We start from the raw sequence: 20,705 nt of genomic DNA, 5'->3' as shown, positions 1-20,705 counted from the left end.
TGGGCGAGGGAGGCCATTTTCTGGGAGTGACAAACATCTAGAGGAGTGCAAAGACAGAGCAGGAGCCCTGCTGGGAGAACGCCTGAGCTTTGTCTCTGTCACACTGTGTGACAGAGACTTACAGCACCGCTCCCTGAGGCGCACCGTTATGTGCACGCATGTTTGAGACTACCCCGGTGCAGGCACATGGACCGGGAGCTGCAATCGCCCACCAGCATATCTTGACTGTACCTAACCTCCTGTGCATGTGGCAAACACAAGCGCTGAACCGTAACGTAGTTGTGCTCGCCGACAGATCCGTCACGCTAACGCCCAACTGCAGCCAGCCTACGCCAAGCGGGAGAGAGCGTGCATAATAACGGCACGCGTGCAACTCGTCTTTTTACGGCAGCGGCGCGGTATGGAAGCGACTGAGAAGGAGGTGAGGCGAGGTGAGGGAATGCTAGCTCCACACTGCTGCTTTGAGCCAGCAAGATTAATGTAGGCTCTCCGGAGCAAAGGCAACATCCAGAGCTTTAATAAGGTACAAACAATCGGTTCCACTCCACCGGCTTCCGAGGGAAAACTATTGTTGTGCTGCATTGTTTCTTGCTAAGACTCCTTGGAGACACGGGCTGGCTGCAGCATGTGGCTGTCTCCATTACAGCCAAGGGAGGGGACAATGTAGACCTGTGTTTGTCTGTGTCAGGGTGAAGGTTGGCTCTTCCCCAACACGTACCCGCCCTCTGCCCCGCCCAGTTCCCTGTTCAGTCCCCGAAATACCCAAAACAAGCGCACTCACCTCGACTCCCTGGACTTTCAGCTTCATGTGATCCTCCCGGGTGGTCTTTCCGTCTTTCCTCTTCTTCCAACAGTAGCCATCCTTTCTGTACTTCACCTTCTTCCTATTGTACAAGATCATGGAACCATTCTGAGGCCTGGATCCAGGGAGACCGGGCAGAGGGAGGGGGAGAGTGAAACAAAAACAGAGAGAAACATGAAACGAGGGGACTTTGAAGGCAGCCCAGCTGGGGGACTCATTTCAGAGGTGCACAAAGAGCGCTGACACAAGTTTACACCAGCCTGAAAATGCACCAGTGGCTTCGAGGACAAGGCATTCTGTGCTGTTTTTTGGCGTGCACGGCTTGACAGGGGACAAAACGGCCATCGCCACGCGTTCCTCCGGGTGAGCGGGGCGTCGACGTGAGTCCTCACAGAGGAAGAGTATGGCGAGGCTGCTCTGCCCCTTATCGCTCATTCATCCAACTTAAATGAGTTGTGGTGTTGGAAGTCCCCAAGGGTAAGTGAGGATCCTCCCTCACACTCCATTCATAATTCATCCCCCCTCCACCAGACCACAGCCTGTGGGCTCATAATGATATAATATAAGTATTTGATGATAATCTGCCTTTCCACTTCGGTTTGTAATAGAGGCATTTGGCACTCATTGTTAAACATTAACGAAAAGGGCAGAATAAAACATTCATGGCTTTTCCAACAATTAGTGTGCAGTTGGACATTAAGGCTTCGATGTGTGCATTGGGGATTGCTGGCGTTTGGATCCATACGTGAGCCACGTTAGCCTTGTTAGCCACCGCTCGCACCTCACACGCGCACGCCCAGCCTAAACCACCTACTTACAGAAGTTCCCATCAAAGCAGAGAACAAACGCTTCCGTTTTTACACTCCGAATCAGACGGCGCGACTGTTGCTTCGCGTTGCTTCCTTGTTTATTGTAATCTCTCGCGAGGTTTATTTATATCGCATGCATCGTTTTACGCGCCGCCTTTGAGGCCGGGACGCGTGTTTGTCTGGGTATCACTCATCAATCATTTTCTCGGCCAGATCTCAGGGGCCAGTGTAGAGGGAGGAGAAGTGGGGAGGTGGGCTCCCTGCAGTCCCCCCTTTGTGGCCCCTGATGGCGCCTTCTAATGAGAGACGCCACTCACACACCCATGCGCTCCTTCCTTACTGATCTCTCCTCTTCTTCCTCCTCCTCCCTTCTTCTGTCTACAGCCCTGTCTTCTCGCCGTCAGTCAAGTCAGACTGTGCACGAGGGAGCGTCTTCGTCTCCACCTCCTCCGACTCCCTCTTGTTTTGGGATTCCTCACCTTCCTCTGCCACAACTCAACTGCTCAGGGTGCTTAGGAAACAGCCATTAAAGGACATTTTAATGGTCAGTTGGAAAGCGGGCGCGCACAGGGCTCCTATGGGATGCATAAGCAGTATAAATTGTGTTGTTGTTTATCGTTTGTGTAACGTCGCTTGATCATAAAAGGCACTGATGAAGCAACGACTTTGCTGCCTTTTGCAGTGCAAACATACATGTTGGGACATTTGCATTCTGAATGTCATTTGAAAGACTCATTTAAGGCCCCTGCCTCAGCAGTTCCTCCGAGTCAGACACCAGGATGTCTCAATCTAAACGTGCAAATCCTATTATTTGTTTCAATATCGTTCTGTGTTTTGCCCTTCAAAGATACAAGGAGTGCGTGCTTCTTAAAATGTAGCTCTGCTTGAGACAAAAAGATGGGCACAGATGAGATAAGGCAGAAAATCAAATGACATGGGGCTATCTGATCTCCTCCGGAGCACCGAAAATTGGGGTGAGGCTTCGGTGTCAAAGGCTCCGCGGCATATTTATCGGCTCCGCGCATAAACTTATTTGCTCGGCTATTTCTGAGGGGCTGCTAGCTAGCTGCTATTTTCGGTTCAAGGAAATCTGGATCGGTAGGAGAATGCCCCAGACCCAACGGTGAAGACGGCCTGAGGCAGAGGCCACTTTAAAATGCCAGCGTGTGTCTCATCTCTACAGCTGTCTCGCCCTCTCTCCGTCCCAGTCATCTAATTCCAATGTATGCTCAGGTTTTTCAATTAATCTTATCGGAATTATACATATTTATACATGAGGGAAGGAGCTAACTGCTCTGTTATCAAAGAAGCTTGACAGGAGGGCTTCTGTCTCAAATACCTAAATGTGCCAAATGAATATGGAAATAACGGACTTTGGACAAAGTGCACACAGCCTCCCCACACCCCTCTGGAGTCTGCAGCGATAATAAGCTTTACCCTCAGTGTGGTGTTAAGGCCTTGTCCAGTCCTTTAGGAATCATTCATTTACCCAGGTAATGGCATTCACTCAATCAGAGGATTTTTTATCTGAAAAAGTCAGAGTGTGCACGCGCGCGCATGTGTGTGTGTGCAGGCAAAGCAGGGGAGGCCTGGCCTGAAGACAGGCAAATCACCATCAAAGGCCCAGCTGTCTAAACACCTATCGCTGCACAAACAGAGGAAATAGTAATGAGCTACAACAGGCACAGAGGGACAATCTGCATGAGTGTGAGCGGATCTTAGGGCGTGAAAACCCAGCGACGGAATGGGAAAGGTTGTGACTTGACTCCACACATTTATTCCTCAAGAAAAGGCCTATTGTGTGAGCACGGCACACACTTCAGGGGGAGACGAAACAAAACACAAACTAAACAAAGTAATACCGCACAAAAATATGAGCTATTACCGGAGCGCCAGTCTCAACTCAGCTGTATCAAGCGTACTCGAGTGTAAGACAAGCAAACAGCATTTTAATTATGGGTATTCCCACTAGTGGCAAAAATGCTGTGCTTCAGGATGTAATCTTGTCCAAAGGGTTATATAGAAAATGAAATATTTTGGTGTGGGTGAACCCGTGCAGCAGCAATAGTTCAGCTCTAACCTCCCTCCTGCCTCCTTACCTCGCCATATTCCCCATGATGCCCTGGGTTTGATTAATACCATACACAGTGTTTTTCTCCTCAGTAATGTGAACTGGAAGTGCAGCGGAGGAAAGGAAACTATATCGGTTTTAAGAAGCTTTCAGGACCGGAGAGGGAGCTGGGTCCGGCCCGGCTCTCCATTACCTGTCTGGGCCTTTTGCCGTCACAGCACCTACAGTCACAATCACGCTGTTGTCACACACAGCAAAGCGGTGATATACAGTATTCAGTACGAGGTGCCCCCGAGCACTCACACACCCACACACACACACACCCATATGCATACGGACGCATGGCGAGCGAGCCTGTAGCTCCACCCAGGAACAACAAAAGAGTGACAGAACATCAATAACACCGTGCTCATTAATGCTTCTGTCCATCACAGGTAAAACATGCATCATGTACGATAAAGCACACGCACGTAAACACGCACACATCCGGGGCTGTCAACGATGAGGAGACGTGGTTCCCCGGCTAATGGAATTATACTGGAAGCCAGAGCATTCCGTTAGACGGCACATCATCTTTGAGCCGCGGTGTTGGTGCCACGAGGAGAGCTCTTATCTGGACGCATCACGTGCCGGCGATGACTCGCAGATAAGCCGCACCCTTCAGCCCAGTCGAAGAATGTATCAGGAAGTGAGGCGTTTGCTAAAACTACTTTAAATGTAAATCTGCCACGGCCTCAGGATTGAGATTCATTGTCTGCGCCGCTCTAAAACCCTCTAACTCCCTCGCCAGTGTTCGTATGTCGGGACGCTGCAGGTTGCGTACCTCTTTGACTGCCAATGAGGCCTCGGAACCTGTCGCTGTCACGGCCCCCCTTCGAGTCCTGAGGTGACCCGCGCCTTCAACGACAAACGCTTGATTGTAGACGCTAATTAAAAGGCGAGGGGCTGAGCGACGCGTTGCGCAACGCCGTGAGTTGTGGCGGCACAAGTAGACGCAGAGATTAATAAGACACCAACTTCACCAAGCATTTCTGGGGATGGACATGTGGAGGACAATATGATGCAGCGTGTTTAACTAAATAACAGTAATGATGAGAGGTTAGCCGGAGCCCTGCAGTTATAATTCAGGACGGATGGACAGATCTCGCTCCTCCTCCTCCTCTATCTCTTCTTTCACTCACGGCCCACTGCCCTCCGGCCCAAAACAGATGTTCTCCATACACTTATCTCAATAAAATAAATCCGACAATTTATAAAGGATATAAATTATGGTGGGGGGCTACATATCAATGCCTCTGTCCCTATAAGACATTGTAAAGAGGATAAGAGTGAATTGGTGTTGGAGGGTGGGTGGACAACACGATGGGGGTGGAAGCAGCGAGGGAGGAGGGTGGGGCTGCTCTTATCTGGTCCACAGCAGCACGGCAGAATGAGAGAGAGGCTGGTGACTGGCCGTGATGCTGTGCTGATAGCGCTAAGCTGGTTTCATGCACATTTCAGGGAGGCTGCCATCACTGCTCCGACTCAAGGCTCCCGGAGCGGGCGAGGTTAGGACATTATTTACTAATAGCCATGTCCTACATTGGTTACACCACCAGATTCTGTGGGTCAACAAAGACACACGCACTTGGGCAAATGTGGACTTTGATGCACAGCTTAGGTGGCGTGGAAAGAGTTTAGCTGTGAGGACATTTTCAGTTGCATGGAATGCACACGCTCTCATGCACGTATGGGCCAGCACAACAATGTGCTGTTTGACATATCAGCGTTGGAAATGCTCCAGCCTTTAGTCGGTGTGTAGAAAGTGGCTAAACAGATGATCCGTGCCTCCAGTCCTCAGCAGTAATCCCTGCGCTTTACCTCGGTAGGCTGCAAAAAAGGGATGATCAGACTGGAAGTGCGCTTGCTGTGGACAGCGTCCTTGATGATTAGTTTGTACATTTAATAATATGTTGACAGCAGGGTGTTGCACGCTCTTTTTGTCTCAGTAAGACTTTCTTTTTGGATTTAAAGCAATTTAAAAGCGCAGCTACGCTCACTGATTGATCATCTACATCTTTGTCTTATTGTTTTTTTTGCTCTACTTGTGCACCAACAATGGGGCAACGCATATTTGCACCTGATAACAGAAAGGGCGCTTTATACTAAGGATGCAGCAAAATCTTTATATACATTAGTCTTTACACACAAGCTGCCAGAAAAGCCTCTTTTCACAAACGGTACAAAGATCCAAAACGACAGGATTTCGTCTTCACATCGTCACTGGTAAAAGGAGGAAAAACAGCCTGTGAGGTCAGCTGGATGAGGACGGTTTTGACTCTAAGGAGCAGAAGAGGGCAGGACTGAGCAAGGACGGGCGCTCCTAATGATCCCGCCTCTCGCCAACATGCTTATGGATCACCCGGCCCTTCTTCCCTCTCCTTCAGCACAGTCAGTGCCACCGTAGTGCCAATGACCTTCCCCTATTGATCCCGCCGTGATGGAGCAGAGTTAAAGCCAGCTATTGAACCACTTATGATTAATTCACAAATCCTGCTTTGTCCACAAAAAAAGATAAAAGAACAAAGCACAAGCAAGAGGAACAAGTAAAACGAGAGACGGATGAGGAGTAAGTGAGGTCAAAAACCCCTCCACCTTTTAAAGTGAGACCAAAGTAAAGAGATAGAGGATTCTTTACAAGCTGACCAAGCTATAAAATACACCTCAGAGGTGCTTTCGTCACAAAAACCATCAGCACAGTGACGGAGGAGAGTGGGGTCAGGTTGAAATGAGAGCGTGATATAACGGGCCGGTGGAAGGAGACTGTCAGGAAAACCAGAAAAAAGGCAAAAAGAAGCCATTCTTCCTCTCCTGTCTCCTGTCTCCAGGTCTCTTCTTCGTCACCAGGACAGACCAGTGGGGGGGGCGAGGGTTTAAAATTGAGCTGTAACTCTATCTGTTTGCTGGAGCGAATCAGAAAGTCTATCCCACCTTTCACCTAGGAATCGCTGCTCTCCCCATGCCCTGTCTGGTCACCATACCAACCACAGCCAGGGATCACGGGATTAAGTGGAGCCCACGGCTCACTGGCAACTCAGGCACAGTTATGGGGGGGGGGGTGGACAGACGTCAACAGTGGTCGCTGACGGCGGCCATGCAGATCAAATCAAATTCCCGGCATTGTGAAGGTGATATGGTCTTGAGGCAGCCCTAAACGTATTGGGGCCTGAGTCGCCCCCGCCGTAACGCTAGGATTGGATTTGAGGTTCACAGAACAGCTTTTGTTTTCTTTTCTGATCCCTGTGTGTGGCGCGGAGCTTTTACACGAGCGCTCGCACACTGTGGTTCGCCTCCATAAACACGACCTGTGCCAGAATGTTCCGCATACCGTCGCCCATGCAGCTCTTCATATGCTTTTGATATGAGATAAAACAGAAAAGGGAAAGTGTAGTGTAGAGGAGTACACACAAGGTCGCATTACCATGCACACACACACACACACACACAGGCACAGGCACACGTATGCGCTAAACAAACAAAACATCTAATTGCATTGTTTCATTTCCATTTTCAGATACCCTTTTAACTTTCTTTTTTTAGCAGATGCCTTTGAATTCCAATTTCCGTTGACTAATGAGCATAATCCATAAGAGAGAAACAAAAAATAAGGATAATTAGAAGCTATTTGCTAAGAGGCAAACTATAAATTAAATGCTGAGCACTAATGTAGAGTTTGTCAATGGAAATGTTTTGCCTGTATGACAGTCTTTGTTTTGCCACAACAGCTAAATCAAAACGATGATATTATATATTGCAATTAGCCCCCTTTGGTTGCTGGGCATTAAATATAGTAGTTCTCTGCAAATGTTTTCATAAAAGCATAAGTAATTTATTTTATTGAGCGCTTTAGTGAGCTGCTGCACCACAGCAGGCATTCGGAATCAGACCGATCCGAGACGGGCAAACATGTTGACTCATCCTATTACATGTGTTCCAACAAGCACAAGTAAAGCAGGCAGAGGTGTTTCTATAGTGTTATGTCCATATATTCTTCTTATAAGGACAGCCCGTTGCTATGGAAATGCCTGACGTGGAAGTTTTCCACAGCATCTGGCTTTCTGAACATATTGTTTCCTCAAAAACTTGTTAGAGTTCACGCACCTGTAAGTTATAGATGTGAATTAAAATAGATCAGTCACCTATCAATTCACATCGATACTCCATTCCAAAAGTCATTTCCGCCATATTGATGGCAGGGTCATAAAAACAATGATTTCCCCCATCGATTCATCTGACTTTTAGTTTCCTGATTAATGAATTCCTCCTGTCCTGATGTTGACGGCTCCTTCTCTTATTTACAGGGAAGATTAAGACATTTTGTCCTTTAATCTGTATCATTTCATATCTTGCAATCATTTGAATAAAATGATAAAAGTGTTGTTGAATGGGCCGTATCCTGACACTGAATATTGATATTTCAGGCATTGATCAGCATTAGCGCAGTTTACTGCCCTGACAGGACGAATTATTAGCAGCACTGCGATTTAAATACGCTGCTGGTGGAATTTAAGGGCGGCGACTAGAGAAAGCGAGACTGACGGGGTGAGTTGTATATGATGTTGTGGGTGACAGTGGTAGTCAAGTGGTCCCACAGCCCCCGATGCTCTCTTACACTCAATTTCTGAGGGTGTGTTTGTATAAGATGACCCCTGACCTCAGCCCCTGGCACATGTCTGAGATGGCTCCTCTCCATCTCTGATGCGTCAGCAGGGGGCCAGGACCTCCGACGCGCACAAACAAACTCGGAGAGACTAACAGAAGCGAAGCGAAGTCAACCTGGCTTCTCCTGGTTATCCGCACCAACGCTAACAGCCTTCACCCACACAATGAAGGTGATGAAGTGCCCGTGTCCCGCCGTGTTTATATACCCCCGTGCAGCAGAGGACTACCGCAGCCACCAACACGGGCGTGTGTGCGCGCATTTGAATACACTCATAAAGTAGTCGGCGAGGCTCACTTCTAATCAGGGCCACCTCTGCTTTTTCATTTCCCAAGTTCAGTGGCCCAGCACGCGTGCACACATTAAATCATAACACACCTTCGCCTCCACAAATGATCCTCTACTCTGCTCCCTAAAACCGGCTTCAACACACAACGCGTGGAACTATATGTGGAACAATTGTACTTATGATGACGTAGGAATGGGAAATAGTTCTGATGGCGGAAGAGCTTCTGAACGTTGTGTGGACTGGAGCTCCTCTACGCTGCTCAAACATGACCACAATGAGCCCCCCCCACACAGGGAAGCCTCCCGATGCTTATCCTCGGTCTGGCATTTTCAACACTTCCTGCTGTGGCATCTCCAAACGACAGCGGTGTCGCAGCGCCCTGGCTGATTGACTATTTCCTCCATATTTGACACACTGGTGAGTCAACTCATCAGTCACCTCGGAGAGCGGGCTGCGAGGTGTGTGTGGATATTGTGCGTGTACAGCGTTTGTGCGGGGGGGGGACAACACGGTAAAGAGGTGAATTGAAAGCCGTTTCATTCATCATTGTGATTCATGGAGTCGCAGCAACACAACTTTTCAGGTAACAAGTTGGTCGTACTTTTGGCGAATGTCCTGCAAAGTTTTGACCGAGTGACACTCAGAGGAGGAGGAGGAGGACCGCTACGGATCCCCATAAGGACCACAAACACTCCCGTTTGTCCTCAATCTCCAATTTGATTTTAAAACGTTCTAAATTGGTATAGAATACGGAGTAAAATCTGATCTTTTTTGGTTTTCTTTGTCTTTTTCTTCACACACACTACACGTCCAACCGACACGTATATTTTAAGACAAATTTCTGCAGACTTTTTTTTAAAAGTCCAGGCCATTTCTGTGGGTGGACCTGAGACGTGGCTGGATGCCATTTTAACTGGGTAGCCTGTTTTTCGTCGTTAAAAAAGGGAAACTCGTGATAGGACAGCATCTCACTGTCCCGCTGAGAGAAAGACTGCTGTGGCTACAGGATGGCTATTGTAAAGAAGATACTTCTGGAAGCAATCATGGGAATTTACATCATCCCTTGACATTTAGCCCTACACTCCACATGCTATCAATGTGGGGTCTGGTGTGTGTGTGTGTGTGTGTGTGTGTGTGTGTGAGGAATTAAATATCTTTCCCTGACATTTAGCCTTGCTGTCCACATGGCGCTCTGGGAAGAGGCAACGTGGGAATGCCAATCTTGAATGCTGCAACATATTATTATTATTTGTGTGCGTGTGTGTGTGTGTGTGCTGTGCAACCATGTCAGAATTGGAATCCACAGTTATTAAGGGGAACGCCTGCCACTCATGTGTCTCCAGAGGGTGAGGAGACCAGGCACCATATAGGAGGGAGAAAGAAGAGGCAGAACGAGAGAAGACATGGTGAGAAGGCCGGCTAATGAAGGACAGAAAGCCAGTGGTGAAAGTGTCAAGGCACCTATTGTATTGGTGTGCAGGAGCGGTGAAGACAAGCTAGCAGCCACTGCAACTTTAGGATCGCCATTAAACTCTTGCACTTATAGTGTTCATGGTTAGCTTTGTGTGTCAGAGGAGAAAGGGATCGTAAAACAGGGCTTTGTCTGTCTGCTATCGATTTATTTCTTTCGTTAGGGCGATGACACTGTCTGCTTAAGATGTCCAAGCGCACACTGTAATTACAAAGCACTTCTGTCTTTATTGATGTCACTTTGTTAGTTTAATTACACTATATTGGGTTTTAGAGTCACGGCAAGAGCAAAGCTATAATGTAGGGCAAAAATCATCAATGGAACATTCTCTTTTGAAGATGTCAGGGGCAGGTTGTTGGGAGATTATTATTTCATGGACAGGCAACATCTACAAAGGCAAATAAGAAATTAAAGAAAATAATATTTCTTCTGGGGGGCGGGGGGCAGCCAATCAGAGGGAGGAGGGCCTTCATGGAAATGAAACACCTGGGTTCAACCTTGAGCCTGACTGCTTACGTGCCCGGTCCCCAGGTGCCAGGCCTGACTGAGCAGCGCGCACCATGAGAACCCTTGATGTGTGCGCGTTATCTGCGTGTCAGCACCGGCGCGCGTGCATCCAGCGTATATATGACGGGACGGGACCCAGGGGGAGGCGGTGCCACGTGAAGGTGACCCATGAGGGGAAGAAGAGGAGGGAGAGGCCACCTGCTTGCTGGCAGTAGCAAAATGAGGGTGACAGCCATCCACCTGTCTGGGAGCACTCTCATTCAAGACCCCATCTGCCCACCCCCTTTGGGATACTTCTCCCCCCAGGGGAGCCTGTGACCCTCGCTGTTGTTCCGTTGACTGGGCCTCCTGTTCTTATTCCCTGCAGCCGAATAAAACGGCAACTGTTCACCTCCGCCCAGAGGCCTTTCTGGGGCACTATAATACAGTACAATACATGAGGGACCCTGCAGCAGGCGTTTGCTGTTTTACTGTACTTTGCTTCTTCTCTTCTCCTTTTAAAGTGATACAGGCCCCAAGGCCTTATGTGTCAGACTCTGCTATAAGTATGCCGGTGTGGCTAACTCATCCGTGATAGCCAACAGGGAAGGCCTTTATTTGCTCGCTTTCTTTTCCCTCCACAATGATGTTCTCCAAACAGAAAACTCATCATCAGTGGTCAGACCAACAATGGAGCAATTTGCCAATTTGGCAACTCAAACAATGGTCACATACTGTATAGTACACTGTGTAATTCTCTTTGTCTCTCATTCTCTGTTTCTCTCTCTCTCATACACACAGATTTACACTCTCCCACCAACCAATCCCCCCTGTGGATAAGTCTCTATACTGTATTCAGTGCAGACTGAAGTCAGGCCAATCCCCATCTCCCATGGCTGCAGACCTGAGACCTAAAGCTGTGTTTGCTCTTTCTGGACAGGCTTCAACCACATAACTGAGGGGGGGGTCTAAGACCCACCAGACTTCTAACGTCTTCTCATTTTCAGTAGTCCTCCAGGGCTGACAGATCTACTGGATTCTACCTCTGAGCAAGAACTTTTGAGTAGCAGCAAGAGGAAGGATAGATGGATAGGTTAGGTGGATAGATGAGAGCAGCAGAGGGGGGGGAATGAAAGTCCAATAATAAAAACAAAGACTCAATCAGACACGGCGGGTCGCGGAGGAGACCCACGGGACAGGATCCAGACCCGGCGGCAGATGTCAGTGAATTTCAACTGCTCCCTAAATTAAAATCTTTACACGCTCAACTTCGAGTGAGCGTGTTGAAGAAATTATGGGATTTTCTGCAGTCAGGATGGGGTCCAAACATGAAAAAGCAGCAGAAATAAACCCTTGCATACAACCAAACCAGCACTCTGGGCGGTGCTTTGATGCCATAGGAGTTAATGCATGAATGGCTCTGCCTCTGGCCATTAGCATGCCTCTGGCTATTAAACATGCCAGGGGCCAAACCTCATTATTGATAGATGCACATTTAAAATTCTTTTTTGCATGCACATACACACTAAATATATGCACACTGTACAGAAGATGGATATAACTCCAGTAAATAAAAAAAAAGCCATTTGAAGCTTTTTCATGGCTCATACTGCTCATCATGAACAAGTGAACCGAACTGGGTCACTTGGGTAAAAACCAAATTCTGGCTGCAATACAGGGACTGACCCGACAGCACAGGGGCCGTGTGCAACAGCTGTGCTGAGCTGAGTTTTGTTGCAGCTCCACTGCATTATCGTGCATCTGCAGACGGACACCCTTGATTAAAAAAGGATAAACAAGCAGCTCATAAATCTTTGCTTATCACAAAAGCAAACCGACTCGCACAGCAACAGAATTAGCCACATGTTTTGGCCAAAGGCAACAGAGAGTAATAGATTGTAATAGGGTTCACTACAGGAAAGCAGCAAAAAAACAAAGTGCAAAGTGATAGCCAGGAAAAGTGCAAGGTGTAAACAAAGAACAGTGGGAGTGGTGAATAAACGGTGACTGGAGAACCAAATAGAGCAGGAAGAAAGGAATACAGGAGGAGGAGGGGGAGGAGGAGGTGTTGGGGCGAGGGTGAAACCAGGAGGGTTATGACTATGAGTGGGGAAGGTTGGTCTCATTACTATTAGCCTCCTCTGTCCCTGCAGGCTCAGGTGACCCCAGCTCTCCAGCCCTCTGCCTTCCACACCACTAATCATTTGGTTTTAATCACCAGAATATTCTCCCCCTTTTGTCCCTCCCCCATCTCGACTCTCCTCTATTCATGCCCTACTGTGCGCCCTAGCCTTTTCCAAGGTCCAGCTAATTTTATTCTAATTGGCCAGAGCCTGGTCTGGGACCGATCTGCCTCATTGTCCACGTCTATCAGTCCATCTCTGTTTTCACACGCCATTCTTCTTCCTCCTCCTCCTCCTCTTGCCTTTACAATTTCTCTGTGTGTTTCTTTATGTGCTGACTCCCTCATCTCTCTTTCAGCACCAGGTTTCAGTCGCCTCTCTGCTGCTGCTGCTGCTGCTGTGGTTCCTTCTTCCTCTGTCTGCTCACTGATGTTTGCCCTCCCTCTCCTGTTGACCTTACATTCCACAAGACAAAACAAATAGCCTTGATGTTGTCTGGCAGCAAACTGCCTCGATTCACATACAAGGGAGTGGAAGGGAAATGTGAAGCCATTCAATTAGGTAAATCTAATGGCTGAGGTCTGCTGTTCCCCCTGTTTTTCATGTAGGAGTGAGAAGACACGGGCTGAGCTTCAAATGACACACAAAGAATAAATGTGCTGTGTGAAGAACAAAGACAGATAAGATGCCTGCTGGCCAGAACGCACATAAAATCAGAATGAAACAGACAGTCCAGGGAACTAGTTTCCTTCCCAATGAATGCGCATGAGCACATTACACACATTAAAATAAGAGCTCTGCCAAATTTAATTCTACTGCATTCCTTTATGATCTTTGAAATGACATCACCAAAAAACAAACGTCCACCTCCTGATTAAGCCCTTGAGAATTAGCCTCTTCACAACATCACTTAATTGGATTTGCTCGTAAATGCTTCCTAAAGTGGCTTAAACGTAGCGGTACAGTAAGCAGTCCTGCTCCTGATCTCACGTCCTGAGCTTTGCCTCCTTTCTCAGGGTTCTTGTTTTGAACCACAACGTCAGGCTCTACCAAGGACAATCCCCCAGGCAGTTTCCATGAGAAGGCCAGGCATGCTAATTATACAGCTTGCATCAGAATGGAAGATCCTCACAGCCAAAAACTGCCAAAGGTCGCCTTCGTCAGCCATTTGACCTTATTTGTCCTTGGTGGATCGAGTGGATGGTCGGGACAAACGATCCTGCTAGGTGAGCTATAATTTTCCAAATGATTTAAAAGACTGACTCTTTTTAGACGCTCATTAAGGAGAAACCACATCAAATCTGTACGTCTCAATAGCTGGAAATCTGGTGTCAGATCTCACAGTATTGGTCATCAAGCCCACCGTCCCCGTCCCTCCCAGCCAAAAAGCTGGGGCAAGATGGAACGCCAGCATTACAATCACATGCTACAAATCCTCTACTTTTCTTTTCTCCTCTGGATCAACAGCTCCAATAAATTTTCATTACACCTGTGTGAAGCGCTTCAAATAGAGCCACAGAAGCAGAAACTAATTACTTTCTAATTTATTGACTAATGGCCGCAGCCCTGGGAGACAGCTGCAATTGTTCTAACAGTCCTGCTGCTCCGACTACACTCAGGTCCACTTTAGATTCATAACCAAAATAATTTATCATTACAAGCACATTAAATTGAACTGTATAGACCATAACAGTGGTAATTTATATCATTTTGTTGTTAGGGATGCTTGTCTCTCTTGAAAGCGTGCAGGCAGAGCCTGTGATGGGACTTGGTCTCCAGACAGTTGTTGCATGTGGCAGGTTGACTTTTTTGTTCTTAAGAGAACTCTTTGTTTGGTCACTTGGCCGTGTGAGAGGCAGCAGAAGCAAATGTGTGCCCTGCCAGGGTTTGCATCTGCCCGTACCATGCAAACACGGCAGGAAAAGCACAAGACGCTTGTTAATACCTGCATATCTGTGAGGCCTCATCAAAACATCAAGGAGCAGATAAACCATCTCCACTGACTTGAGCTAAAGTTTCTGCTGTGATTTAGGTTCCTGCAGCCCTTCAACAGACCGAAGCACCATTTCATGTTAATATAATAACTGCCGGTAATTGCATTTATCTCCTAATGCATCTCTTCCTTGATGTGAACAATGCCTTTCGTGATGTCAACATCCCTATCAACAAAAGGCAAATGGTTACCCGGCGGTTTGAAGAGCGTGATAAAAAACATTAGCCACGTGTCTGGGCTTTTCTTAATCACTATGGTGAGGACACCATTTATGCCGTGATGGGAAATTGTGAGGCAAAGAATGAAATGGCATTTTCCACGGGCATCATTAAGATGGAAGGCCCATATGATCATGCAAATTCATTATGTAAGCAGTGATTGCCCTCCGTGAGGTCAGTGGTCTGAAACGCTGCCAGAGCAGGAACCTTGTGTCTGCACAGCCACTGCACATAATAGAACAGAGCCGGAATGTGTGTTTAAAGTGGCGATGGAAGAAACCTTTTGCTTTCATATATCATTATGAAGTAAATGCAATATATAATAGCTGTGGAATAATCAGACCATCAGCATTTAAATGGGCGCCCTGTAAAGCTCCCGCTCCCGCGTGGCACATGGTGTGAAATCTTCCAGGAAAATGAAGGCTGACTGGTGATCCAGTAGTCTGACAACACTTCCATCCCCTTCATGGCTCCTATATGGGCTGTTTTCTTCCCCTCCACATATTATCCCGTGATATTGATAGTTCCACTTTAATGTAGAAATGGAAAACTCCCCTAGTTCCTATAAGCGAGACATGAAAGTGGGTGGAAGGGAAGCTGATGTCTGCCCGTCTGACTGCTTTTCCATATTAAAAATGCTGAATGCGAGGCGGATGGAAACACAGTAACGATGATGTCATTAATCTGGTCATTATATTGTATAATCAACTTTTATTTCACAATAATTAGTTAAAATTCCACAGCTCTGCTTGCCTTTGACAATACTTTGGAGCTTAATGTCCCCCTCAGGTCATCAATTAAACCTTCACAAAACCATTTGCGTTCATAAAATGATGTATTTAGATTGTTTTTAATGTCATGAAATAAATCCTTACATCTGAAGAAAAATAAACGAATTGTCTTGCCATCAACGAGGGTTTCCGGCAAGTAAAGATGGGGGGGGTAATTTTGTCGTACGTGCGAGTGATTAAACACTAAAAATGTGATCAGAACATTAAAGTAACACAAATTTTATCTTCATATTTTGTATGTTTTTCCATCTATTTGTGCAAGTTCTAAATATCAGATTACATGAAAAGCCCACTGATTTAATGGAAGGAACCACCCCATCTAACAGAAACGCAGCATCAGATCCAACAGCGGTGCTGCTACTGGTGCTATGTTGTGTTTATTGTGCTGTGTGAAGTTGAGCCACTCGTGGTGTGGCCCTGAGGGAGGGTCTGAACAGTAACAGCCTGTCTCTATGGGAGCCAACCTCCATTCACACCTCCCTCTGTTTGGACCTTCCAACTGCTTAAATTTACACGTCGCCGTCATTAAAAACCAGACAGAAAACCTGTGCAAATTAGAAATGCATCTGCAGTCGCCCATGTGTAACAACAACAACAGCAGCACTGTAGATGACCTTTTGCCTGGTGTTTTTCAATTCCTCGTTCTTTTTTCTTTATTTGGATAAAACAAAACAAGCCCTGTTGTGACTTATTCGGTGATTCTGTAAAACCCCCTCACACAAGGTTCAGTCTGTAATATATGAATTAGCAGACAAAAAAATGTGAGATTTAAGGTTCATTAAATGAGCATAAATGAAGACAGAAGAACAGAGACACACATATTGGCACCTAAATGCCACTTGTCACTCCCCTTTCTTCCTGCCCTGTGTTTTCCGTGTCCTCTTTTCCACACATTTAAGCTTTCAGAGACTGATCAATAGAATCCAGCAAGTCACAAAGAGGCAGAAGAAAGTGTGTGGAGGGGGTGTCCCCCGGGACAGACAATAAGGACACCGAAGAATAAAACAGACACACACACAGTGGCACAAAGACACAACCTGTTCTACATTAGCGAGCAGAGCGCTGACGTCAGTCTCCTGTTTAGGACTCAGCCCACCTAATGGAGCATGGCCAAGGCAAGCATTTGTGTTTGTGCAGCAGACAGTGCATGTGTGATTTAATGTCAGGCTGAGAGGGTTTACCTGCTACAACAGAGGCAGAGGAAGGACGCGCCGCAACGGGGGCTGTTAATACCCAGAGTGCACCAAAGACGTACGCACATAAGTGACGGCTGCGCCGCACTACACTGTAAATGAGGTTGCTTTAAATACGTGGACAGGGACACGGGCAGAAATAAATGATGCTCCCACCAAATGTGCCAGCACTGGGAGCGCAACATCTCTGAATGAGATTGTTTTGGCATCATAGATATGGAGGGAGAAAAATCGGTTTCAGGGCCAAGCGTGGTGCCAAGGACATCCAGAAGGGCACAGCTCTGGTGATCTGTTCATATCAATTTGCTCCCCCCTGCAGACGGAGAACGCCACAGCACGCGGCTCTGCATCTTTAAGGAATATCGCCACCATAACGGTGCCATAAAACAGATCATTTTACAGTCAAACCATCTATGGCTCAAATGCACTTGAAGCAGAAGCCCTTTTCAAGCAACATAAACTTTAACATGGCGCTACATCTGCCGAGCCACTAGCTTCCATGCTACAGCACATGTGACTGGCTGATTTCATTAGAAGACGGCCCCACCCTCTCTATCCCTTCTGTTCCTGTTCTCCTCTCTGACAACAGTTGAAAAGTTTGTAACATCTCAACGATTAACCACTCTAAAGAGTCGCATCAGGCCGCTGAGTGGATGTTATTAAACAGATGAGCAGACGTTCCATTTCTATTTCCAAATGGTATAAAATATTAAGATTTTACCACTTTACACTCAATGGTCGTGTCACAATGTTAAACATCATGAATATTTTACGTACACTTATGGCCCATAAAGATGATATTACAATAGGATATTACCACTGGATGCAAAATAAGCTGATATTGAGGCGTTTGCGGCCATCAAAATATCTCGTCTGCGTGGAAATCATCCATCTTAAATGGACATTTTCTACTTGAATGCGCATTGAAAACAAACCCATTCGAAGGCTCAAGCAAATCACAGAAAACCAGACAAAAGCCGTGATAGTCATTAGCGGAAGAAGGAGTGACTCTTTTCCCACTTGATGTAACTTTTAAACAACAATTCCTCCCTTGAAAACTCTGTTAAACTGTGATTTGAGATGAAAACTCCCTCATCCGCGCTGAGAAGCAATCATAGATCATTAATGCATTTTAATTCAGACAGCATAGATTACAGTTCATCCGGGAACACTTTTGATTTTTGTCCAGCGGGATCACTGTGTTCTCTGGACCTTTACTAAAAGCCACCTGATCTATACACAGCCTAATAGAAAAGCTGTCAGGTGTTGAGAGAGGTGCAGCCATCGCTTGGCAGTGGTCATACGTGAACACACTCCAGTGCACGCACACAGATGCAGACCCAACAAAGAACCCCCAACGTGCAGGAGCCTGGAAAGACTAGAGAAAAGTGAGTATTCGTTTTGTTTAGAAGTTCTATAGGAGTATATGAGGCAAAGCAAACGCTCCCAAATGGCAGAGCAGATAACGAGATGATGTGTGAGAGGGAGGATGGGCCAAAGCTAAAGTTCAATTAAGAACGTTGAGGGCATCAATTTGTTTCCCTTAATTACTTTGTTAATTTGTTAAAGCATTTGCTTAGGAAATTCCAGCGTCTTATTTTCTGCTGTGATAATGAAGTTTGTGGGAGGGATGGGGCCGTGGGATGGGGTGAGTGCCTCTAAATGGCTCACCCTCTGGTTCTAAACGCAGCGCTCAATATGCCTTCTCGCCCGTCCTCGATTTTCCCTTGCAGGATGTGTAGGTAATGAGGCCCTCCTGTAGAGCGGTGCTCCGCTTCTCTGTTGGTTCAGAGAAGCACACCCCCACCATGTCATGACACCATGACAGATAGGAGCCGCTGAAAGCATATGGCCAACGTGGCAATGTCTCCAATGTCCTCCAAAATGTGGTCGGGCTCAGGCATAATGAGAGGGGAGATATGCCTAAATCCTAAACATAGGAGACATTAGTCATCAGATTTTTTCTCGTCTGCCACGGATCGTGTAGAAAAAGAAATCTTACCTTGCAGGATTTGACATTAACCTTTTTACAGAAGTGTCTTTTGTGCAAGTGAATGTGATGTTTCACTCCGGAGCCAATTGTACTTGTCTTTTGTATCAAATTCAGGACTATTTAATAAAAAGTAATACTGCCAGTTGCATAGGTTCAAAGTTAAATGGCTCATAAGTTAGTAAGCTAAGCAATCATTACAGGAATGTATGTAACTGCAACTCCCATGTCCCACGATATGAGCTGCAAATACAGGACAATTAAAAATTTCCAGCTGAATAGTTCAGCAGTTCAGCAGCGGCTTGAGGTGAATCCCAACATGAGCTCTGGTGTCACACGCTGAGCATAGAAGCTGGCCGGAACGTCACTGGGGCAGGAGGTGACACGTGTGTTTGGCCAGGAAGTGGCTGCTCACCTGTCAACTGTCACTGCTGTTAGCGTCCAGAAGTGTCTCCAGCAGCCAGACAGGGCTTCAGATAAGGCGCCCGTCCAGGTCTGCCCTCGACGCGGCCTTTCCCTGGCCCGGGCTCCACTGCCAGTCTCCTCGCTGCTGTCCTGTCTGGCCTGTTAACACTGAGCGTCTAGACGCCATCCAGCACGCAAGCGTTCACCCCATCCGACCCGAGGTCGCCCCCAGCTCGTGCGCTTTCTCTGCGCTCAGCAGTGTGTCACAACACAGGCTGGCAGGAAGTCTGCCACCGGGAGTGACGGAACAATTTCAGACACTTCCCGCTCTTGTTTTTATCTCCATCTGTGAGCGGAATCCTTCGGCTGAGGTGACGCGCGTTAACCGGCCTCACAGGTTGGATATAAGGGCAGATCTGAAAGGCATCCACTGAATAGAGGTAAATGAATAAGCACGGTGGTTCTGGCGGCAGGCAAACTAGCTGCAATTTTTTAATGCCGGCTGTCAAATCTAAATAGTTTTTAAAAAAGGAAATAGGTGGAATAGAGCACATTTTATTCAGCCTGTGTGCTTTGTTTGATTTGTAAAGTGTCACCACGCAGCCACCATTTAGACTCATCTTAATATAAATTCCTGCTGCATTAGAGGGTAACCGTGGCGATGTATCAATGTCACATTCCAAAGCAGAAAGCAAGAGCCTCATTTATGACTGATCTGTATTAAATTATAAGGATTAAATCAGAGATCCCTAATTAGGTCCCAATAAAAGCATCAGAAATCTCTGAGTGTGCTGTGATTGGATAAAAATATTAAAACACACTAAATGAAATTGGTTTACCACCGAGTGGGCACCCTCTGGAGCGAAGCGGGGGTGGAGGGAAGAGCGAGGAGAGACAGATGCATGGAAGGAGCAGGAGGGGAGTCTCAGGGTGAGTCACACCTCTTTGCCTCAGAAAAGCTCTTAAATTCCACATGTGACCCAAGAGAGAAAGCTCCGAAGAGTCAGTGTGATCCAGAAGATGAGGGCCGCGAGGTGGTCACATGATTGCTGCAGGCATGACAGGAGGCTCCAAAAGACGGTAATTCTTGCATGTTTATTGCGGACTATATGTGCATTCAGACACTATAACAAACACCATAAAGCACACACATCTGGGAGCAGCTCCTCCTGCTCCTGCGCTCCTCCTGATGTCAGGATAGCCAAAAGCTTTTAAGTGCCTTAAACTCATAATAACCCTTAATGCTTTAGTCTCCCCCTGTGAGCTCCCAGTTTGTCTGTAAGAAAATGAAATGCAATTGAATTAGATGCAAAGATACAGGATGTTCAGACTTGCCAGTTCTTGCTTGGGATTTGGTGCCTGGAA

General features: G+C 46.9%; 1 protein-coding gene and 1 long non-coding RNA gene across 2 annotated transcripts in view; one reads left to right on the top strand and one right to left on the bottom strand.

Annotated features, from left to right (window-relative positions):
• Positions 1 to 20,705, bottom strand: part of camta1a (calmodulin binding transcription activator 1a) — a 223,643-nt gene that overhangs the window by 96,338 nt on the left and 106,600 nt on the right. Inside the window, 1 exon segment of the mRNA XM_057042122.1 lies at positions 782 to 917. Within this exon segment, the coding sequence (XP_056898102.1) occupies positions 782 to 917 (136 nt within the window).
• Positions 806 to 2,305, top strand: LOC130530699 (uncharacterized). The gene is made up of 2 exons (XR_008951902.1): positions 806 to 1,279; positions 1,996 to 2,305. It is a non-coding gene; the product is annotated as an uncharacterized LOC130530699 (long non-coding RNA).

This window comes from Takifugu flavidus, chromosome 8, assembly GCF_003711565.1.
Source record: "Takifugu flavidus isolate HTHZ2018 chromosome 8, ASM371156v2, whole genome shotgun sequence".
NCBI classification, from domain to species: Eukaryota; Metazoa; Chordata; class Actinopteri; order Tetraodontiformes; family Tetraodontidae; genus Takifugu; species Takifugu flavidus.
Note: the sequence above shows the minus strand (reverse complement) of the source record. Positions and strands in the feature narration are given on the sequence as shown.